The sequence below is a fragment of the Leptidea sinapis genome, chromosome 9 (genome assembly GCF_905404315.1).
Source record: "Leptidea sinapis chromosome 9, ilLepSina1.1, whole genome shotgun sequence".
Taxonomy (NCBI): domain Eukaryota; kingdom Metazoa; phylum Arthropoda; class Insecta; order Lepidoptera; family Pieridae; genus Leptidea; species Leptidea sinapis.
The window spans coordinates 10,368,956-10,394,037 of NC_066273.1; the positions used below are offsets into that span (position 1 = coordinate 10,368,956).

At 34.9% G+C, this 25,082-nt stretch overlaps 1 protein-coding gene across 2 annotated transcripts in view; it reads left to right on the forward strand.

Annotated features, from left to right (window-relative positions):
• Nucleotides 1-25,082, forward strand: part of LOC126966130 (putative epidermal cell surface receptor) — a 65,363-nt gene that overhangs the window by 35,104 nt on the left and 5,177 nt on the right. For both annotated transcript variants that reach the window (XM_050810057.1, XM_050810058.1), the window contains exons 3-16: nucleotides 4,364-4,845; nucleotides 5,065-5,251; nucleotides 6,441-6,570; nucleotides 7,460-7,607; nucleotides 8,892-9,270; nucleotides 9,701-9,917; nucleotides 11,306-11,514; nucleotides 13,253-13,565; nucleotides 14,322-14,520; nucleotides 15,858-15,994; nucleotides 17,620-17,810; nucleotides 20,641-20,860; nucleotides 21,210-21,313; nucleotides 22,349-22,516. In XM_050810057.1, coding sequence (XP_050666014.1) covers nucleotides 4,364-4,845; nucleotides 5,065-5,251; nucleotides 6,441-6,570; nucleotides 7,460-7,607; nucleotides 8,892-9,270; nucleotides 9,701-9,917; nucleotides 11,306-11,514; nucleotides 13,253-13,565; nucleotides 14,322-14,520; nucleotides 15,858-15,994; nucleotides 17,620-17,810; nucleotides 20,641-20,860; nucleotides 21,210-21,313; nucleotides 22,349-22,516 — 3,084 coding nt within the window. The remainder of the gene's footprint in view (nucleotides 1-4,363; nucleotides 4,846-5,064; nucleotides 5,252-6,440; nucleotides 6,571-7,459; nucleotides 7,608-8,891; nucleotides 9,271-9,700; nucleotides 9,918-11,305; nucleotides 11,515-13,252; nucleotides 13,566-14,321; nucleotides 14,521-15,857; nucleotides 15,995-17,619; nucleotides 17,811-20,640; nucleotides 20,861-21,209; nucleotides 21,314-22,348; nucleotides 22,517-25,082) is intronic.

A 25,082-nucleotide genomic window follows, 5' to 3' on the forward strand; every position in this document is an offset into this window, starting at 1 on the left:
TTGGAAGCCCTACCCACCGGACCGCCCGATGGTCCGGCTGTAGCAAATCCGACCATGTGCTTAGGCTATAAACGAACCATTAATTAATGTCACACTCGTGCTTGTTGTACGACCTTGTCCCTCTTTAGTAAGATCCGACCAACATGTAGTGAAAGTAGATGGCCGTGGCAAGATGGGTATATCGTGACTTATGGCTCGTCACCGCAGTCCTCTTTGTGTACATTAGGACTCTAAACGAAGACATTGTTGTTCATTACTTTATATTATTAACTAGCTAATACCCCGCTACTTCGTTCGTGTACACTCTGAAATGAGCACGTAGTAGCGACATTTCAATGAAATTTTAAAATAAAAGAACACCTATGACATATTATGTAGTCGCGACTCTTTTTGGGGTTCCATAGCCAAATGGAAAATACGGAACCCTTATGGATCGTCATGTCTATCCGTCCGTATGCCACAGCCACTTTTTTCCGAAACTATAAGAACTATTCTGTTGAAACTTGGTAAGTAGAGATGTTCTGTGAACTGCATTCAGATTTTCAAACTAAAATCGAAAAGAAATGAATAATGTTTTTGGGTAATAATAATGAATACTTAGAACTGAAACTTGAAAACAGGTTTGAACGAGATCTAACAAGTAGTTTTTTTACGTCACAATATCTACGTCATTAATAATTTAATTTAAAAAGTACACTATTATTAAAACATCGATAAAAGTTACAATGCACTACAAGAACTTTTATATTATGCTACTTGCTGGTACGGAACCCTTCTTAGGCGACAGTGAAATATTTTATTCAAATCTGTTCAGTAGTTTTTAAAATTCAAATATTTTTATTCAAAATAGGATATGACATCACTTATTGAAAGTCAAAAACTACCACCCATTACAAAAAAAAAATGCCTCAGACCTGAGATGAATGTTCGCAACAAACTCAGCGGGCTTTTGTTTTCATCAAAAAATATGTTTGCAGAGTAATGTTGTACAATTAAACATATTATTTAATAGTCTGAGGGCAGTCCCACACAAATGTTTCTTAACAATTCTTTTGAATATCGTAATACTTTTGTTTTGAATATTTTTTAGGATCTTGTTATAAAAGAATAAACATCGCCCCACCAAAGACTTACTGACTCGAAAAAAGTTTGTCCGTTCCTGGCGTCTTGTTTTGGAGCATATTTAATGCAAACAAACAAACACATAAACAATCAAATCTTTCCTCTGTATATTAGTATAGATTAGATACCGAATTTTAGAAAATTTATTGAAATAGGCGTTACTTTGCGGAAATCCAGAATTATACAAATTATTATTTGAGTTTTCTTTAGTGTTAATTCCGCCAATATTTGTTTTTAATTCGACAGTCTCGTGCCAGATTTTGGCGAGACAACACGTCCTGAGGATGCCTCGTGTAGAGGCGAAACACGTGTCGAATTGTTTAAAGACAAATATTGGCGGAATTAACACTAAAGAAAACTCAAATCATTTGTATAAAGAATTTTATTCAACAGTTCAACAAAAATCTAGTTTGTCTTTTGTTGGTTGCTTATTGGTAACTGATATTTATTGCTTTATCGAACCTTTGTGATTTTCCTGATGTTTTTAACCTCACTCGGTCTTTTTTCTTGATCCCATCCCCATCATGCCTATCTCCATCGAGTGCTGGCATATGTTTTCTTATATTTCAATTTAGTAAGGGCCCGTGTTTGGCTTCCGTACATCAAAATTACAATTGCACGCGTTTTACTCCTTTAAAAAGTGTTTAATTTAAATACTTAAACTAGTTCAATAGGATTTCCTTGCTAGCATCGAATTTTAGAGGAAATGCTGCGTTAAGATACAAAACCGGATAAATCGCATTAAATTCGCAATATTCGCATAATACCGTTCTCTCGTGTCTGCAGGATACGTCTTAAGCTTCGGATATCCTGGCAAATGATTTCCTTAGAAATCATTGAACTGTGAGTGTCTCTCGGTCACGCTTCGTCACACTTGCCGGATACTTTAGAACACTTTTATGCAACAGTAGCTTATGTATTACGTGCTCGATTACTTATGAGTTATCAAGCACGTAAGACATAAGCTTATGAGCTAGGGCTGCGTTAAGAGATTTTCGATTTAAATATAATAAGGAGTAAAAAGTGTACGATTTTTGGGTCATCTAATATATAAAATTCTCGTGTCATGGTGTTAAACATTGAACTCCTCCGAAACGGCTTGATCGATTCTCATTAAATTTTGAGTGCATATTGGGTAGGTCTGAGAATCGGACAACATCCATTTTTCATCCCCCTAAATGTTAAGGGTGGTCCACGAAATTTGTTTTTTGACATTTTTTTTAAATTTGTTTGATTATGAGTCAGCATTAAAAAATACATACAACTTCAAATTTTCACCCATCTATTATCATCTCTCATCTTCTTATCCGTTGGAAAGAGCGGTCTTCCCTAACAAAGGTTCTGCGAACTTAAAAGGGAAGTCCTTCAAATACTATTTACTAAAATGCTAAATAAATAAATTTTTGATGTTTTTTTTATTTTTTTTTGATCTACGATCAACAGTTACTTTTGTATCGCGATTTTAATATCGGCAATACAATGTTTGCTGGGTCAGCTAGTAATAAATAAAACGGCTTAGATCTTAGAAAGCTGTTAAAACGTTGAAACAAATTCAGTTTAAAACTAACGTCTATTTTGAGAAATAATCTTGCGTATAGACAAAGTGTGCGAGAGAGAAGAACATATATGACGAATATACAGCAAGATAGATAACAGAAAAACTTAAAATAAAACTTTTCCAAACAAATATAATATGCAGTAAAAAGTGAAAAAAATTCGTATTCTTCTACAACATAATAATTAATAAAATGTAGCTACAATTATTTTTACTTTTCTATTTCATTTTTTTGTTTCGGTGTCCTCTCACCTCATCACGTCGCGCGTGTGACACAAGCACATCTCACTTATAACAACTATGTATGTACGAGTAGTTACAAACTTACCTTAGCTGACAGCGAATCTAAAAATAACTACACTAACTTTAGAATGTATTGCTGATAAAATAATGTAAATAAAATTCTTAGTAATTATCTCGCTTTTAAGATCATATCAGATTGATTGTTTAGACAATAGTAAGTTCATTCTTGTATCGGCTATTTATATCGGTTCAATAACTGTTATGTCTATTTAAGGTAACGGGTCCGTAGTAATCGACCAAGTTTCGACTTCAGTGGTCATTGCTGTGAAATGATCGAAATTATAAATATTTAGTTACGATATCATTTTTAAAGTGAATACTCCTTTAGGCATGCTGCTTACTTTGTTTTTATGACTAATGAATGAGATTTCGCCGTCTTGATCGGTTACATTACGCTCGTTCGAATAAAGGAGACACGGTAGTTGGTCTCAAATATAGTAAGTCTTGTCTAGTGGTTTAACACTAGACAAGACTTACTATATTTAACTGACAAAGATACGGTGCGACTAGTTTACTTTAGCTATTTTCATAGTATTATGTCCTACGATATATTGCTATGGGGCAATGCTGCCGATATTAATATCATTAATAGACAGGGACGAGGCGAGCAGGACGTTCAACTGATGGTAATTGATACGACCTATCCATTACAATGGAGTGCCGTTAGGATTAATGACAAACCCAAAAATTCTGAGCGGCACTACGATTGCGCTCGGACAGACAGAAGATGTAAAGTCTCATTTGCCCAGTAATTTCACTAGCTACGGTTCCCTTCTGACCGAAACACAGTAATGCTTACACCTTACTGCTTCACGGCCAAAAAAGGCGCCGTTGTGGTACCCATAATCTAGACGGCATCCTGTGCAAAAGAGCCTCCCACTGGTGAAGGTGCCAAAAGAATCAAAGTGAGTGTTGCCTCTCAATATATTCGTGACATGTACATAGGCACAATATGTAAGTGCATTTTCTAGAAACTGTCATAACCATAAAACCAGGAACAAACATAAACTTTACCTGCCTACTACTCGGCGAAGTCGAGTTAGTAAGTATTTTGTGGGCGATGTATATGTTTTTTATGAAAAAATTGTTAAAATGTTTAATACAAAAGTGGGAATGAAGCGAGCACCGTCAGGCTACTTAAATTGAAAATATGATTGTATCAAAATTAAAAAAAAGAAGCCCGTTGAGTTTCCTGCACCCGTTCTTCTCAGGTCTGAGGCATTCATTTCCAAATTAGATGAATAAAAATATTTCAATTCGAATAGTAGGGATTAGTAAATGCCCCAAACATGATACTAGAATTAGTAATCAAATTATGAAATGTGCACGAAGGATTTCGATTGATCGAGTTTAATAATCTCATCAAATAATTCTCTTTTTCAGCCAGACTTGTAAATGAAGATGACGAATTAACATTGAACGCATCGGGTTCACCGACGATAGAAGAAGTATCAACCAATGCACCTCCGGATCCAGTAACCAGAACGACTTCTATAAATAATGACGTAACCACAGAAAACAAAACAGACTTCACAACTACAACAGAAACAAATGTAGCTTCAGATACTATTATGAAACCTAAAGCCCGGTTGCTAAATGTAAATGTAGACGATTTGCAACAATTTGCAAACGCGCTTCACAATCAAAGTCATCTAAAAGAACCAAAGAAAAGTATAAGTGATTTAAGTGATGTTAATATGGAGGCTGATGATGAAGAACCATCAAAATTGATGAGGCACGAACAAGACAAGAAGATTATACCTGATAAATTTTATTCGAATCTACAAGCACCTTTCAATCCACTTTTAAACATTGATAAGTCTGAAGAGGTTGAAAACTGCAAAGAAAATGGAGTTTCTTATAAGGTTAGGAAATATTCAGTTAAAACTACAGTTAGTTTTTTTAAATTTAAAATTTCTGTTATGATAAAAACATATTAATAATAATTATACAATTTAAAAACATATGTGGAAGCTTGTAATTAGCATTTATTAATCTATTTGTTGTGTAAAATTTGTAAAAATGGCTGTAAGTTTCCCAAATAAAATAAAATAATTTTTGACCCATATAATATCTTTTTAAAGATGGGAGAAAAAATGGATCGTGGTTGTGAAGAGACTTGTGAATGCATGCCAGGAGGTATCTTCGAATGTTCACCAAGGTGCAAACACCCATATATTCTTCGCGGGAGAAGGATTATTGATCCCCTTTGTTTTGAGTCACCGGTGGACGAATGCTGTTCAATCATGGCATGTTCCACTTCTAGTGGAGGTGGGTTCAAAATTAAATCAAATTTTCTTTCTCCAGATTAATAAAGTAAGATGAAATAAGTTTTCATCTGATTTTTTTCATAAAATAAAACAATTGTTGTTGTGGTCTAAATTCATTGTGCTCTTCGACAAATATTTTATACTAGCTGACCCGGAAAACGTTGTTTTGCCATATTAATTATTTTTAGAGTTAAACCGTTTCTTGGACATTGGAACATTACTTTAGTTTTATAAAATAAAAGTATTTTTCTAAAATTAACGTAGCCTAAGTAACTCCTTATTACATCAGCTACCTGCCAATAAAAGTCCCATTAAAATTGGTCCAGCCATTTCAGAGATTGGCCGGAACAAACAGACAGACAGACAAAAATTGTAAAAAATATTATTTTGGTGTATACCGTATACATATTCATATACATGTAGTAAAAAACGGTTATTTCAATATAACAAACAGACACTCCAATTTTATTTATATGTATTGATATTTTTACGACCTATTTAAAAAAAAAAGAATGCATGCCAATTTTTTAAATATATCCCTATGCGGTATGTAGTGGGATGACTTGGTTAAAATAGCTACATGTTGTCCATGTATTGAGAGCATAGATTTATAAGCGCTTAGAGAGGAAGATCTCTCTTGCACACACAAGGTCACGCATTATCGGGCTGTCGGGTTGTCTATGGGCTAGTATATTCAAAGTCAATGTGTGATAGTGTCACTTTCTTGTGAAGCTTTGTATAAGTCTCTGAACTAAATTTGAGGTCTTGGTACATGATGCCAAGACATAAAAGAAGCATAATCCATTACTTTTAAGACGGATTACACAATCACTATATCACTTATGTGAACCTGGTACCATAAACTCAAATGCGATGTATGAAAAGGTTTATTGTGAGAGAGATAGCGTATATCGCTTTTTGTTTACATCAATTATACGTCTAGACAGACTTTGACAGCTTTGAAAAACTCGAAAAATATTGAGGTTGACAGTTAACCTCTATTTTGAGCAATGCACGCACACTTACACAAAGTGTCATACAAATCGCGAGTGTAAGACGTAGCTCACGCACACTATATCTTCCTGGCCATTTTTTATCGGTTGTCTAACAGCAAGAGATTCTATCTAGACGTATAAACTATCTAAGAGTTTACCTTTTACACAGCTTTTAATAATTCCATATATTTTCAGAAACAAAACCATCTTCATTAGAAATGTGCAGATATGGAAATGAAACGTATCCAGTCGGTGTCAAGTGGAATATTGGTTGTGAGCAAACGTGCTCTTGTGAAGGAAAGTCTACGATTTCATGCAAACCTAGGTACTTGTTTATTTTTAATTTATTTATTTAACTTTTATAATCGCGGAACTTTAAAATTGTAATTATTATGTCGGGTACTCACGATATATATTTTATTAATGCCTGTATTTCGATCCAATCCTGGTCGCGGCGAAACTGCGGAGGCGGCGAGAAACTCTTGACACATTGACACTAATAGTACATCAATCTGTCCACGTGGCGTCTCTTTTGTTTTGGTCTTTGATTCCCTAATTCACGAAGATTGGATTGAAATATCGGCATCAAATAAATAAAATATTGGTATATCGTGAGTCCCGTCGTACTAATAACAATATTTTTATTTTATTTCATACGTACGCATAACATTTTTGAACATGAAACTATGGAAATTAAAAAAAAACCCAAATTTCAATATTCTCTATTATGACTAAATATTTTAGTTATATAAAAAGAATTTATATAAATATTATGCTTTACTTTTTTATTAAATAAAAATTATGATTTGAAAACATTAGGTACTTGAAATTAATGATTCAACTCCACTCCTAATCTGCGCTGACTGTAATGCCGAATGATAAACGATGGGCGAAAAACGCGTAATAAAAATTTACAGTTTTTTCATATTGTTATAGCGCCATATCTTGTTTCTTTTACAAAATCTAAAAACTCTTCCTGTGTGAGTTTAACTCGTCATTTACTGCTTTTTTTTTATAAAAAGTAATTGTCTTATTCAATGGAACAGTTGCCTAGAGATGTAACATCAAGGAATATTGAATAAAAAAATAATAAATATCATTAGAAGGAATTTCTTTCGCCTGTGTCTCAAAATCAGCGGTTATAGGAGTAGAGGTGACTTTCACTAAACTGATTTACTTTCCTGATTCGCAATAAACTGTTTGTTATATTCTAGATGTACACGACTACCGCCATCTGATAAATGTATTAACGTACAAGATCCTAACGATGCCTGTTGCGAGATACAAATATGTGACGTTTCCCAAGACGTGCACGAAGAGCCTCTTGAAAACGCCACCATGTCTTCCACGCCACCGACTGAGGTAAGTTCTGCAAACAATTACTAAGGCTGAGATTTATAAAGCATACTTTAATTTAAGTATACTAGGCGCAAAATCGTCCTCACAAACTGTAGTACTGTTCTCACCTCTGTGCGGATGCTCCGAGTACTAGCTTCTTCCATTTGACCGCATACAATGAAGAGCGACTCGAATCATCGACTCTGCATCTTCTACCGCATTTATCACGGGAAGTGCTCAGAGGAGCTGTTCGGGTTGATTCCAGCGGCCGAATACCACCACCGGCCTTTACATGCAAAATACCATCCGCATCACGTTGACGTCTGGCATTCCACAAGCGCGCGTTTTGCAAGTTATTTCTTGCCTCGCACAGCCACTTTGTGAACCAATTACCGGTTGCTGTTTTCCCGAACCGATACGACTTAGGGACCTTCAAGGAAAGAGCGTACTCCCACCTTAAAGGCCGGTAACGCATCTCTTGACACCTGATGTTGCGGATTTACATGGGCGGTTGCCTCACCTGTCCCCATCCCGTGAGACTTATCACACTCATCTAAGTTTTACGAAAGTAAAGTCTGAGCAAAGTCTAAGTATGCTCTAGACCCCAGCCTTAGTATTATTAAAGGTCAAATTAATGAAGCAATAAGGTCTATATTTGTCTAATGGTTTTGAATAAGTATAGAGTATGTGCGGAAAGAGAACCGCCGTGGTATAAAATGGAACTGACGGATTTTTATATCGCTACCCAACCCAGCCATCTGTCAAATTGTTATTTAGACGGAATTTGAAAACATTATCATATTCTATCAAAGTTTCAAAGTATGAAGATGTTGCTATACGCACTATAGTGTGGTAAACATAATAAATATGGTAATTAACAAACCTTTCCACACAGACAGTATTCCATTTGAATATCTAATTATACAATGCGTTTTTTTTGTTTAATTATGAAAGATAACACAGTAGTTGGTATTAAATGATTTACGATACAATTATCGTCAGTTAATAGATATTTTCGAAAATTGGCAAAAATTTCGCATTCATCATCATCATCAGCCGGAAGACATCCACTGCTGGACAAAGGCCTCCCCGAAAGATCTCCACAATCGGTCCTGCGCTGCCCTCATCCAATGTATTCCGGCGATTTTGACCATATTATCAGTCCATCTTGTGGGAGGATTATAGAAAATCATCTTATAAAATTTCGCATTGTTTTAATTAAATTTTAAATCAAGGCATATGCATTAACTCTTATTCATAAAGTTAGCTTAAATCAAACAATTTCATATGTATAAAATTTGATTTTAGAATATAAAACATGAAGATTCTATGGAGATGACTAAAACAACCTTTCGGCCACTAGTACTTCCCGAACCAATTGGCTCTATTAAAGTATTACATAACAACAGTGTTCAAGTAAATCTCATACACCCTAACAACACAGCAGATCCAATCCATTTGTTACTAAGCAGCGATGGAGGCGAAACGTGGAAAGATGTGGAATTGAAGTTTACTAATCTCATATTAGATCTAGAAGGTGGGAAAGATTATGTATTGAAGACAAAAGAGACTGGCACCAAATTTAATTTCCGTATCACGACATCAGATGATGGTAATGAGGTTCCGGTTGAAGATATCAATGAATCTAAAATTGGTTGTTACTCTGACGGACATCTCTATGAAGTGGGTAAGTATTTTTGATTTACTATAGTAACAATTGGTCATAATTTGGCCAGTAAAATTATAAATATAGGATATTATTTAGACTAAAAAATACCAGGTTTAAGAACTTGCTGTGTGTTTATGGTAACGCTAGTCTCTGGAACTACTGGAGAACTACTTCATGAAACTTTTACTAATGCCTTTAGCGTAGCCTGGAGCATTTTAGGCTGTATGGATCAAAATCGTGGAACACAGAAAAAAAGTTTTTGTATGCATGGTTTACATTAAAAATAAACATTCACACAAATGCACCCTAGTTAACGTGAACGAAGTCGCGGGTACAGCCAGTATTATAAAATGAAGTTTAATATTTTTCGTCTCATCTGACCGCAAATAGTTCGTTTCCAATATTTATTTATTTATAATAATAAACACATTATGTACATATGTTTTAGGTGAAGAGTTTCATATAGGATGTTCAGAGTTGTGCGAGTGTATTGGACCAAATAAAAGGGAGTGCGCTCCTCTGGTGTGTCCTAATCATGTTGGTCTAGAACTGGTCTCCAAGAGCTGCGTGCGATGGGCGCCCAACCCTCCTCCACAGCCGCCCAACTGTTGTCCAAGGACTGCGAGATGCCTTAGCGATGGAACATGTTATTTCAGAGGAGTAGCGTATGTATAAACTATTTTACTTAGCTCATTATCAAATCAAAATCACTTTATTCATGTAGGCCAATGAAATTACACTCATGAATGTCAATTTTTCTTTTCTTTTTATATTTACTGCCATTTAGCAAGAGGTTGAGTTTTAATGAGAAGAAGTCGCAAGAAACTTATTACCACTCTTTTAAATCAATATCTTTTTAAATAATTTTAGTTCATAGTTTTATAAATCATTTCAACTTGTTACGTCAAATACTTAAAAGTAATGCCTTACACGATTATTAGGGAAATGATAAAGTAATGGTAAATATACAAAAAGGAAAATTTAAATAAAACGTAAAATCAAAAATTATTAAGTACAGTAAATGCATCGATCCACGCATACCGCAAATAAATTAAGGTATTTTGTGGGCATTTTATTAGGGATTGTAAAAAATATAATATAGTCATTATTAATCGACCTTATTCGATCTTATATACCTGATACCACATTAGAAACATAGAACTTATTTAAATCGATAGTAGACAGTAGTGAATGTTTTAATTGATGACCAATGAGCATTTGCTACTCTTTAAGCAAAAAATAAGATGATTTTAAAAATCTATGAAAATGAAAAACTTTTTTCCTTAGGGTTAAACTGGACTAAATTTTGTCAGCCCCATTCCAAGACCTTGTAAAGCATAGTCTCAATTTCAGACACAAGTTTGTTGCGGTTCTCGTCGGCGCTATCCCGGGAAATTTTGGCACGGTCGGTGTAGGTTGCATGCCCTGCGCTGTCGTCTGCATAGCAATGAATACTGCTGATTTGCAGCATATCATTGGCATGCAGAAGAAACAGTGTAGTAGATAGCACGCAGCCTTATTTTATGGAAGAGATGATAAAAGAGCTTGCGGGTCACTGATTCACATTCTCCTGCAACACCAGCGGACTCACAGGAGTGTTGCCGCCCCTTTAGAAAAGTGTACGCACTTTTTTTGAAGGTTCCCATGTCGTATCGTCCTGAAAACACCGCACAAGGAAGCTCATTGCACAGTTCGGTTATACGTGGAAGAAAGTTCTTTGAAAATTGCACTGTGGAGGAAAGCCACACATCCAGATGCTTGAGATTATATCGTAATTTGTGGCGTGTCGTGCGAAGGTGAAATTTGGCACAGAAATAAAAAAACACTCCTCATGATAGATGCGGTAGAAGAAACACAATGAAGTGACGTCTCTACGCAACGCCAAGTGATCTAATTGGATCCCGGGATCCAGTTCCCTGAGATCTCTCATTTTGAGCAGCTTTAATTTATTTAAGTTGTTGGTCTTAGGATGACCATTCTAGCAAATATGCTAAGTTGTCTAAATGGTTCGAATGAGTTTGTCTGACTAATATAAATCGAATAATCATTTTAGAATTCCTAACTGGAGCGAGGTGCCCACATCTCTGTCTGGCTGTGAGCAACATTGTTACTGTGAGAATGGAGAACTAGATTGCCAAGAGGCCTGTAGCCCTCTACCAACGCTACCACCTCAGACGCTACGGTGTCCCCCGATGCATAGGCCTGCACCCGTCAATATATCTGATGAAGACTGCTGTAAGCAATGGGGATGTGTGCCAAACGGTAACAAACCAATTTCATACATATCTTTATGTTATCGTGATCTATAATATAGTGTAGGTCTGTATGTAGGTTTATCGCAGTGCTCTAATATAGTAGTACCTACATAGGACAATTTTCACGAAACATCTATAAGATTTTTTAACATTTCATTTATATCTTGTATGGAACCCTCGGTTAATAAATTGGCTGCCAGTTGAACAGTCTAATTTTATTACTGTATTATATAATTAAATTTAAAGTGCATGTACTTTATATGTGTCATATATTCAACTGTAATAAGGTATTTCTTAAGTCATTCATTTTAATAATTATTGCATGTATCAACTAAGTAATAATCATTTATATCCGACTTCATTGCATGTTTAATCATTCATCAATCATTGCTTGCAGCTGGATTCCAGAATACATCAGCTTATAAAACCTATGCATCATCTTACAACTACATAACGCCCATTTCACCCGTAATACCAACATTATCAACATACGTTATACCCAAACCAACATATACAACAGAATCAATGAATATTTTAAAAAGATTACATCCTGCGACTTTAAATTTATTTAAAATATCATCCCATCCACAATCAAGCGTCACAAAGTATTTAGAATCATTAGAATCATCACCATTAAATTCTTCTTACGAAATAGTGCAACAGAATTCAGATTCGTATGAGAACATTAACAATATCACAGCGTTTAGATTAGGTGACGAATTTTCAGAAAGGAATACTTATACAGATCTATTAACTAAAGATAAAAGTGGAATAAATAAAGTCCCTGTAAAACCAACCATTATTGAAAAATCAAATAAAATTTCAGCTGGGGTGTTAAGTGGCCCGTACAAAGGACTGCCAGAAATAAAAAGTAAAACAGCAGTTTTGAATAATAAACAGAACGAAATATTTTATAATTCAAAAACTGGTTATGTTAAATCTGATGGTATATCGAATATAAAATATCCAAAATCTCAATTACATTACAATTCTTATTCACCTCTCTATAATAGAATCGTACTCAGTGAACCTGGAAAATCTAGCGAATACCATGACACATCTGACTCTTCGACTCAAAATAAGTATTTTGAGCCATCCATCAATGTATCTATAATATCTCAGATGGCCAAAGCATATAAACATTTGGTTAATTCAAAGAAGCAATTGGACACATTAAAAAACAATAAACATAAACACGTTACAGTGTTACATCATAAAGATTTAGAGAGTATTAAGGGTAAACAGTATACATGGAAAGAAGGAAATGTTCATTCATTTTATAAACCCGCCAATCAGTATGAAGGCGACTTGCTTAAAGCACTTCCAAATACAAAAATGTATGCAACAATTCCCCATTCCAATAAGCATCGCAATAAACCTGATATTACATATTCACCACTCGATCTCGAAAATATGTTAAACCAAATGGAAATTGAATCTGAAGTAAATAGAAACCTTGGAAGATCTGCTGAAAAGAATCGAGTGACCGCGGCAGGTCAGTAAAATGGCCTTGCCTTGTCGTTTTCCTTTCTGAATACTTATCACAACTTTGACAAACTTCACAACTAGACACAGAAATGAACTATTGCATCACCGTTACATTCTTGCAGGATACACTTATTTTCTTTAATTTTGACTGCTAAAGATAGATGCTTACTTTCACTTCATGCATTCATTTCATTTTCATTTCAACTGACGTTTATTTTAACATTAATGAGGTCTTTAAGGATAAGCTTCATTTTCAGGTCAATTATCTCCCGGATTTCCAGTAAAACACAATACACAACCTCCCTTTCTTCCAACTGTGCCACCTGATCATTATCCACAAGAGGATATACAAGATTATGACCAAAATAATATTCACCGTCCTGATAATCCTCTGGATCCGGCAGCTGGCCTTCCTCCAGGTCTTCCTTTGCCTGGATATGAGGATAATAAGAAACTAACAGTTATATCTTTGCAAGCCGATTCTTCTACAACTATAAAGATGTTGTTTGGCTTACCCTCTGTACTGGTTGGATTAAGAGGGAGCGTCGATTTGAGATACACAGATTCTGAGTAAGTAATTATTTACCGTATTTTATTTTTATCTATCACTGCACAATATTTTTTGATGTCGATAACTTATAGACATTTATAGTCTTTTTTAATTGAGGGACAAACGAGCGTGTGGGTAGGCTTATGTTAAATGATTACTGCCACCCACATTCTCTTGCAACACCAGAAGAATCACAGGAGCGCTGACGGCCTTTTATAAAGGTTTTTTTACGAGATGCATATGTCGTATCGTCCTGGAAACACTGCACAAGGAAGCTCATTCCGGTTGTACGTGGAAGAAAGTTCCTTGAAAACTGCACTGTTGATTCTAATTTGTGGCGTGTCGTGCGAAGGTGGAATTTGGCGACAGGAATCAAGTCAAACAGCTCTTCTAACCATTCCCCGAGATAAATGTAGTAGAAGGCACATAATGAAGCGACGTCTCTACGCAACGCCATGTGATCTAGTCATTCTCAGAGTACTGTATCCCGGACAATTCGAGTAGCACGCAGTACATATCTGATATGCTAATAATGTGATGAATATCGAATTTAACTCTGCATCATAACATTGATAAAAGATCGAGAGCAAACGATCCTTTTCAGAAATACAAGCGAGCGGTAACGACAGTTTCATAACTATTTCGCATTAAAGAATTTCAATAAGATGCATATTGTATCGTCGACGTTAATAATTTAGCAAATTGGAACATCAAAATCACTAAGTAGGCTTTTTCTTAAATTAATGGATTAATACATTAAATACATATTTTTTCAGCGATGAAGATGTCTCGCACTGGCTTTCTCAAGTATTTGCTCCAGCGGACGAGATACTCACAACTCCCCGGCTTGAATTTCGTTTGTCTGGCCTTAAACCTTCAACGACTTACAAAATTCGCGGAAAGTTATTCTTACACAATCTCCCAGTTGAACCTGAAAGCGAAATATATACTGTTCGTACACTGGATGCGCCAAAGGTAGGTATTTAAATACTGTTATCCCTACAAATATTATAAATGTGAATGTAAGTTTGTTTGTTACGCTTTTACGCTGGAGCTACCGAACCGATTTAGGCTACATTTTATCCTGAAAAATCCATGAAAAAATAAATAAATAAAAATCCGTGAAAAACTGAAATTCACATCAATCAGCCATAACTATACCAATAGTAGGTTTAGTTTGCCATAGCAATCTTCCTCGAAATGAGATTTATATAATATGTTGGGAACGGGAGCGAAAACGGGAACCGGAACTGGAATAGGACGTGAGATAATCTTCCATTCCAAATTTACTTATTATTTATTAAAACCCTTTTTCTACTCGGACGAAGTCGCGGGCATTAGCTAGTATTTATATATTACTCAAACTATAGAACAAGAAATAGCATTGCATATTTAGATTTCAAGTCAAAATAGGCAGTTCGTTTACTTAAAGATGTTGGGTAAAGATACTCAGATCTGTTTTGCAAATTTAAATCATAGGTTATCATAATAATAGAAAAATTATAATAAATGAGATGTTCCCAGAATCTGTGCACTTTTAGTCAGATCTTTGAACAGTATATAAAATTAAATCTATTTCCAACAAAAAAAATTTCATTCAAAACATTTAATTCGTCGCCTCTGATATGTACGAAGGGAACGATGGCTGGTCCATGTGTCGACTTGTAGTGCCAGAACGGGTGCTTATTGTAGTGGCAGGTCGATCTGTTATAGTTAATAAATTCGTTGAATGTATTTGTTAGATGCGATTACTAATCATTGTGACAGTAATCACGACCATCGTGTTCACCAAGCATCCTTATACACACAATGAATTCAAGCTCTAAAGGTGGATGCATCCAATATACGAAAATTTTTATTAATACAGTTTATTCTTTATACTTTTCATGAAATACTTAATATTATTTAAACACGATTCATATATTGGATGCAGCGCCTTTCAAACTTATTTATTATGTATATTACAGCCATTGTAAAATACTCTATTTCATTGAAAAGATTGGCCGTTGAGTTTCTTGTATATTCTTCTAACGAACTCTACTTGTTCCGAACATGTGGTAGATTCTGTAATTTAAAAGAAATACTTATGGTGACGATTCAAAAGCGCTTCGCTTAAGCCTAATTGAATAAAGTTTATTTGACTTTGACTAATTAAACTTCAAACAAATGTTTTCGTAATTAAATGTACTATATAATATATATTTCCACGAATCTATGAATATTAATAGTTGTTCAATAACAAAAACAATTGCCTTAGAAATATAATATGTTTTCGATTAGTATAAATTAATTAAAATGATTTGATTTTATAGATTGAGCATCCTGGGGAAAAACGAAGGGAAATAGACAGTAAATTGACAGTGGTTGATGTGAATGATACCACGGCACATCTAAGTTGGAGACACTTCTCTGAAGATGAGCTTCAATTTATTGACGGGGTACAAGTACGGTAAGTAAGCTACATTTAGTTCACACATAAAATTTGAAAACAAAATTTTATGAATGATCAGGGAATCGAACCAACGACCTTTTGCGATCCGTACTCTGCCAACTGAGCTAACCGTTCGAGTGACGTTCGTCATAAAATCTTGTATGATTTGTTCAACTTTCAGGTTGTGGCTTCATCTACAGGATCTACTTTACAGTTGATAACCTGCTCAACCCCAATATTTGCATATTAGGAAATTGACTTGAGATGTCACTCTTGCTTATCTAAACATAGTTTTAAATTTATTTGTTGTTATATTTTATTTTCAAATTTTATTTGTATATTAATCCTAGAAGTGAGGGTTATCACTTTAAAAACATAAAAAAATGTTTACCTTTAGTTATATTTAATTTATTAATATGATATAATATTTTCTAAGTATAATGGAGCTACAGAAGAAGGAATGGGCAGCATACAACAATAACCAGCAATTTTGTGTATGCCAGGATCATGCAGCAACATAACAAATTATACGTTTCTTATTCCAAAGCATTTCTTGCGGATCATAAAGAATTTTAATAGCAGGGTAAAAGAGATTTGGATTACTCTAATTTAATCGTCATTTTGAACGTTGGCATAAGTGTTGCCAAACGCATTGTGTCAAAGTTTAACTAATAAATATGATGACAATCCAGAGTTACTATAATAATTATTAAGGTTCACACTCAACGCTATGTATATTTTCATTTCAATTCAGATATCAGTCGTCTAATCTTTCGGCATTGGTTGGTTATTTTGAAGGGTTGCAGATTTGATCTATCTCTGGTCCTCCCAGTCCTTAGCAAAACAAAGAGTATGTCTATTTTTAAATTTAAAGTAGGTATTAAAATGTGTGATTTCTGTGTTTCAACATTATTTACACCGATAGTTACAACCACTGGTATTTATTTATAAACCAAATTCTAAAGGCATAAAAGGCATTAAATTTTCATGCTATTGCTATTAATTAAAATAAACATAATCTAGTGCCAGGCTTTCCGATCACTTAGATATTCTGAGGTGGGGTAGTAAGATTTACGACAGAGCTATTTTTTAGTCGTTTTAATTTATTTATATATAATGCCTGAACAATGGCTAGGCCTTTATTATAAAACTGTATACATTTACCCTTAAACCTATTATTACGTAGCTTATGAGAGAAAAAGTGTGAAAACTTACAGAGTCTTAACAAAAATTCTTTTGCATTGTCAGCGATTGATCCATCGCTTTTTTATATATGAGAGGCCAAACGACCATCTCGCCTTACTAATTTGGCTATATCTGAACGGAACTGTCTGTCTGTTGTACTGTTCAAACCTTTATTCACTTGCACTTAAACTACATTATAATAAGTGATAGACTGCCATGGATATCTTCACTCTAAGTTCTGTAGCACCAATCAGTGGCAGACTCAGGTTTAAAGCCGTCAGTTAAAGCAGCAGCTGAATGCAAAGAAAGCCTTTTGATCCTGGGGTGAGACGCTTCACATAGGAGGGAATTCTGAAGTGTCGCAACAGATACTTTTTGAGTCCAAGTTTCTAGGTGTCGTCGATAGCTGGTGACTTCATCCAGCATTACCTTTAGTCAACATTTTGTACTGATTCCAGGTATCGTCCTGTGGGAACACCAATATATGGTATGACGGAACTGCTGCACCACAGCAGGTCTGTGGCTGAGCTGATAGATCTTCGACCTGGAACAAGATACGAAGCTGCACTGGTGCTCATTCCACCTCCCCACTCAGCCACTGAACTGGTTGATCCCGGACATGTCGAGTTTACTACCGCACCTTATATCGGTATGTAACAAATTCAAATATTTTTATTCAAAATAGGATGTGACATCACTCATTGAAAGTCAAAAACTACCACCCATTTCAAATGAATGCCTCAGGCCTGAGAAGAATGGGCGCAACAAACTCAGCGGGCTTTTTTTTTCATCAAAAAATATGTTTACAAAGTAATATTGTACAATTAAACATATAATTTAATAGCCTGAGGGCGGTCACTCCATTTCCAATCTGTGGTATCATTAAGAAAGTCATTTATGTTATAGTAACCTTTACCACACATACGTTTTAAACAATTCTTTTGACTAACGTAATACTTATGTTTTGCACATTTTCTAGGATCTTGTTGTAAAAGCATATAAAATCGCCCCACTAAAGACTTACTAACTCGACTTAGCCAAGTAGTAGGCATTATAAGCTTATGTCTGATCATGGTGTTAACATTATGGTTATGACAGTTTCTAGCAAATTCACTTATGTGCCTATGAACATACATTACATTATCAAGAATATGTGTTTTAATCTACAAAGCAGCGTGTAATGTTAAAAATTAAGAAATCTATATAAATTAAAATAGTGCCAAGTTCCACATAATTATTACCACATTCTATACCTGTTAGTCAAATAATATGAAAAAATTTGCTCTCAGTATATCAGACTATAATAATTATACATATATCTGGCTCTTTAAGTTATAAGGTCCGGGCGCTAAGCAGGAAGAATTTCGTACGTTAACCTGTTATTACCTGTCCCTGTCGCTCCCGCGTAAATATAATGCGTCTCGCTCGCACATATGCAATGGCTGCTGTCCTCAGGGATTGTTAATCTTTTAAAGTGAGCAAGACGTATTATATATACGCAGACTTCTGCCAGAGACAGGTAATAAAGGTTAACGTACGAAATTCTTCCTGCTTGGCGGCCGGACTTTAGTTCGCGGCACGAGATGCGAGCAAAAATAGAAATTGGTAGTAGAAGTACCTACACTGTAAATACAAATTGTGTGAAAGTATAGGTACGGTAGCTGAAAGACAAGTCTTGATCCAATAGATGACACGTGTCTCGACTATGAGCCAATGAGCGCTTTGTCGGCTTTGCTTGAGCTTCAGAACATCCAATGAAAAGCGTGCTCACGAATCTGTACGAATGTGGGTAGCATCAGTACGAGAACTGTTTATTCATTTTTAATATTTATTTTATTTTATTTTCATAGGGTGGCTAACAGCCGTCAATACAAAAACATATATCTACATGTTTATATATAGGCCAATTAAAAGCCTCCACAAATAGGTATTAAATAGTATTTTTTTTTACGTTTTTACAAATGCTTAAACTAATTAAAGGCATTACTATGTACTAGTTAACTACGCTTTTTTGCAATTTAAATTGACTTAAAGTATACATATATTATGTTGTCATTGTATAACTTTTCTGTGACTTGCAAATAATCTTGTATAATATGTTTCTTAACACTACCTAAACTGGAACAAAAAAGATCTATTTCGGATGATTTTAGTTTGTTAAAATTATACGAAGTACGTGGTATAAAGGAGTGTGATCTATAGTTTGTGCGCATGAGTGGAATATGGAGGAGATTCTTTTTTCTAGAATGTTGGTACGGTATATTGAGGTTTATTTTAGATAACAAGGTTGCACTGTAAATCTTACCCTGAGCAATTTTCATAATAGTCGTAATATCAGCCATGGATCTACGGAGTGTTAATGGTAGGAGATGAAATCGAGTACACCGAGTCTTGTAATCTGTTTTGGGAATTCTGAACTCATAATTTAAAAATCTCGTAAATTTTTTCTGTATTTGTTCAATTCTTTTACTATGTATCATATATACCGGATTCCAGATTTGACTAGCATACTCTAAATGACTACGAACATAAGCGCAAAAAATAATTTTTAATGTTTTCATTCTCTTGAAGCAGTTCGCTGAACGTATTATAAACCCAAGTGCTTGTGATGCCTTATTTGCAATATTGTCGATGTGACATTCGTAAGTTAGCTTGCAGTCAAGAGCTACACCTAGATCTGTGACACAATCGACCCGCAATAGAAATTGATTATTTATAGTATAATTAAATTTGATGATTAGCTTTTTACGGGAAAAACATATAAAAAGACATTTAGGTATATTAAGCCAAAGCTTATTATTACTACAATATGTTGCTAGTCTATTGAGATCTTCCTGAAGGAGATCAATGTCATAGATATCGTTGATAGGCCGAAATATCTTCATGTCGTCAGCGAAAAGTAAATAATTGGAATGATGAAAGCATGTATCGATGTCATTTATGAAACAGATAAATAATAAAGGACCTAGGAGTGAGCCCTGAGGAACTCCAGAAGGTATCGTGATCCATGAGGAGGTGTAGCCATTTAAAACAACTGCCTGAGTTCTGTTTTTTACGTACGAACTTAACCATCTAAATAAGTTACCCCTAATACCAAGACCAGCAAGTTTCTGAAGAAGGATTCTATGATCTATGCGGTCGAAAGCTTTGGTATAATCTGTACACACAACGTCAATTTGTTGACCACCGTCCATGCAATCAGTTAAGAAGTCAGTGAAAACAAGTAAATTAGTAACCGTTGATCTTCCTTTTATAAAACCATGCTGTTGTTGGTTTAACACATTTTTAAGGCTACTAATTATATACGTAATTTATTTATTTATTTATTTATTTATTTATTTATTTATTTATTTATTGGAAGCGTAATTAAATCACATATTGCCATTAAAAAAGGAATTAATTGATTTCCAATACTACTATGATGAAATTATATCTATAATAGCGTTCTTATCTAAAAAGTACTGATTATTTCCTCCTAGATCCCTACAATTGGTCAGTGACAGTAGAGGCTAAGGTGGTGGGCTCAGAGGCAGCGGAACTGACCTGGCGTGGAGTTCCATCCCCGGGAGAGCGCTGGGTACGTGTCTATAGAGCAGCGCATGCCTGTGGGGCCAACAGGAAGGAACATGATGACTTCCGATTAGCAACGAGGGACTCACCACCAGCCATCACCCTGGCTGGTCTTGAGCCTAACTCGAAGTAAGTTTATTATTTCTTCTTATTGTATGTACTTGTTACTTTAATAATTGTTAAAAAAAAATTATTCATTATGTATTAGATATTAGTAACACAATAAAATCGACCTGTAGATAACGATGTGGGTTTTCAGTAGAAATTAATTTAAAACTGTACTTTGAAATTGTAAAATGTATTATGTGAACTGTTTGTTATCCCAAAGATATGAAAATAAAAATAAATATAAAATAAAATAAAAATGACACCTTTTGTAGAATTTCAAATAACAAACGTAAACTTATAAACTACCAGAAGATTAAGTTTTAAGTTTAAGTTAGAAAGCACTGACTTAATTTTCACGAAAATATTTCAGATGTCGTGTATGGTTGGAGTTATTCTTGACGAATGGAAAAGTTAAAACTAGCAACGTGTTGGAGATCTACACCAAGTCATCAGATTCACCGGAACCTATTGACAGTAAGTATATATCTTGTATTTTTTGTAATTAACATCAGTAGACCATTATGGAACTTTGTCATTAGCCCCTCTTTAAAGCGTACCTCAAGCTTACCTCATATTAGGGTCGCCAGGTGTTTCAAGCTAGCCCAATGCCTACTGATCAAATTTATTGGCATCTGTGTGTAGATTTCTTCGTATCTGTGTGTAGATTTCTTCGCATCTGTGTGCAATTTCTTCGCTTCTGTGTGTAGATTTCTTCGCTTCTGTGTGCAGATTATCCGCATCTGTGTGCAGATTTCTCCACATCTTTGTGTAGATTTCTTCGCTTCTGTATGCAGATTCTTCGCATCTGTGTGCAGATTTCTCTGCATCTGTGTGCAGATTTCTCTGCATCTGTGTGCAGATTTATTCGCATCTGTGTGCAGATTTCTCCGCATCTGTGTGCAGATTTCTTTGCATCTGTGTGCAGATTTCGTCGCTTCTGATCCCTTTATCCATGTCTTCCATTAAAATATCATCCTCTGATGTTATATGTTCGCCGGTGACCTTATACAATAACAAATCTAAGGAACAACTTTCTTGTATCCATGCCTGTCTCACTACCCGTGTAGATATTGAAATCGTAAGTACGCGCGGTGGCCCCATCAACGGGGCTATCCGGTAGGGACTCAGGAGTTCCTTTTGAGCTTCCTAAAGACGCTGAAAGATAATCTAATTTACAGTCATTACTGCTTAGTGATACTTATTCAAATTTGAATGTTGTATCCATTCGGAAGAGACTATTTTAGACCTGAATATAACGGGAACAAGAAACTCACCTGGACATTTCCATTTTATAATTATTTCACTTGTTGTACAAATAAATATATTTAAATTAACAGCTTCAATTCCTCCATTCCTAAAGTATAGTATGATCTATTGTATTGTAAGTGATTTACAGTATTTTAACCTTGACAAATTTTTTTGTTTGAATTTAGGAACATAATTATTTATTTTCTAGAACCTACTTCATAAGAGTCATAGAGTGTAATATGCATTTAATGTTATTTGCAGATGAAATAGAAGCGTCGTCAATTGCAGGTAGCCGCGGGGCCCCACACGGAGATTACTACGGGGCCCTGGTGATAGTGGGAGTGATAGCAGCACTTGGAGCCCTATCCTCTGTGCTCTTACTGCTAGTGGTGGTCCGAAGACATCGCCCAAGATCTGTGCCTATCACACGTAAGTGAATACACTTATTAAATATCCTGTCTTTTTGCACCCACTTTGTGGCCAGCGATCTATAGACCGTAATCATCTCAGGTCGTTTGTGTGATAGTTATTCGACAAATGAGCATTCAGTAACTCGCACTCGCTCACCTCAGCTGTTTGAGAGAACTGTTTACATTGCGAATAAATGCTGAAGATGCTGCTCAAAAAGATGTGCAGATGCCCCTCAAATCAGAACATAACAGTTCAACTGCGTGCATACATATTTGCCCAGTTCTTCTCCAGAGTGCCGTAAGAGGCGACTTAGTGAAATTTCCAATGGGAGATTTACCGGCAAGATTATAGGTACTACTACGGCGCCTTTTCTGCTCTGAAGCAGTAATGTGTAGGTAGTGATATAAGTTGGCAAATGAGGCTTAACATCTTATGTCTCAAGGTACAACAAAGGTGACAAGCGCAACTGTAGTGACGCTCAGAATCTTAGGGTTTTTTCAAGAATCCTCACGACCTGCTCGTCTCGTCTTTTATTGTATACAAAAAAAATATTTTGCCTCAGAAATAAGCGTAGTAGCAGTACTGCCCTGGACTAACATACAGTTCTACAGCTACTTCATATTAAAACTTCACCAGTATTTGTACTGTCTAGTAAATTCATTTAATATCAACGTTAATATAATAATTAATTATTTTGTGTAACGTTTATATAAAATAATCGGAACTTAACGTCAAAGATTTTGAAATTACGTGAATAGCACCACTGATCTATTCTAGGTATAAAAGAAAAGAATCGTTACGTGCGTGGCCGCTCTTCGGGATATTTGAAAGTAGTGTTTAAATTTTCTTTGGCGATATTTTCAAGCGACCCCGCCTGCGACTACGTATATTTATCAGAAACGATTTTATCTATAAAGAAATTATCACGACTAGTTTAGTGTATCGGTACTCTGCAACACCAGAGTAATCGCACGAATTGACGATATTATGACTTTTAATATTTTGCGCTGACCTTTCATGTACTATAAAATATATACAATAATAAACTTATTTTTATATATTTATATTTTTTTTTATAATCGCTTATAAAATGCTAACAGAATATCTTTATTTATTTATGGTATGTGTGGATGATGCAGCTACTGTACTCAATAACTTTTGTATTAATTTATATTTACTTTTTTGACTTACTCGTGTAAGGCATTGACTATTTGACGTTTGAGTATGTTTGTTGCATCATTTTACATATTATATTGTAATTGAAATGATTTGTAAATCGATGGAAATGTAAATCTGGAGATATAAAAGAGTGGCAATGAGTTTCTTGCTACTTCTTCTCATTAGTTCAACCCTTTACGAAGTAGCGGTAGATTAAATAATATTTTTTTTTTGACATTATTGTAATTTCCATGATTTTTGATTTGATTTGAAACATGGTAAGCTCCTTAAACATGAGATATCTGCTTGTGAAAGTGCCGTTAAAAAAACATTTTTGTTGTGAATCTGTAAAAAAAGCGGCCGTTAAGTTTCTTATCACTTTTTGTTCATTATAGCTGAATTAGTTTAGGCATAGACAAATACGAGTTGGATTTATTATAGCTCCGATTTCACCATAGATGTAGATCTCGATTAGAACACTTTTACTAAGCTTACTCACAGGAGTATTTTTTTTTAGTTTACAGATTCAATTCGGATTTCACCAACACAAACTAAAACTAATCGCAGTTATATCCTTAACGGACTTAAATGCTGACTGCCGAATTTCGGACATTCATCATATTTGATTGCGTTAAAGAGCTGTCACTGTCGTTTATCGTAATAGAATTGACATAAAAAAAAATGATTTTGTATATACTTATCGATGACAGTTTTGACAGGTATTTGATAAATTCTATTTTGTATGACCTGTAAACTTAGTAAACAGTATACGTCAATACGCTGAAAAAGTATTAGTAAAACTTTGTTAATCTTGGCACCGATCATTACAGTAAACACTGGTTAACACCGAACAAATAACATGCTCTAAGCTTGGTCTACTGAAACATAACATTGGCTGATTTGTGATGCTCTTTCAGAAGCCAGAGTTTCGTGAAAATAAAGATAAAAGAGATCAAGACTGGCATTTGAACTTGTTTACGTAAAAAAAATTAACAAAAAAACAACCGACTTCAAAAAGATTAGATAGGTATAATATGCACTATTTTATTATTATTTTTTATATAATTTAATTAATTGATCTAATTCTAGTTACGATTATTGTTATTTTTGTAATCTGTGTCCTCCCGCCGCGGCTCCGCTCTCGCCTCTCGCCTCTACAAGTTGCGCGTGCGACTCAAGCACATCTCACCTATAACTACAAACCTACCTTGGCTGACACTGACTCCAAGAATGATCAAAATCGGTTTACTCAGTCGAACAAAAGTCGAAAATAACAAACATATAAAAAAGGACTTATGGACGAACCTCCGCCTTTTCTGAAATCGGTTAAAACTGAGTTTTATTAAACTCAACTTGAAGTGTCATTGTTGAAAAATTCCGGGCTTAGCGGTTAGACTATTATCTTCGCGAACGTTCTACAAAATAT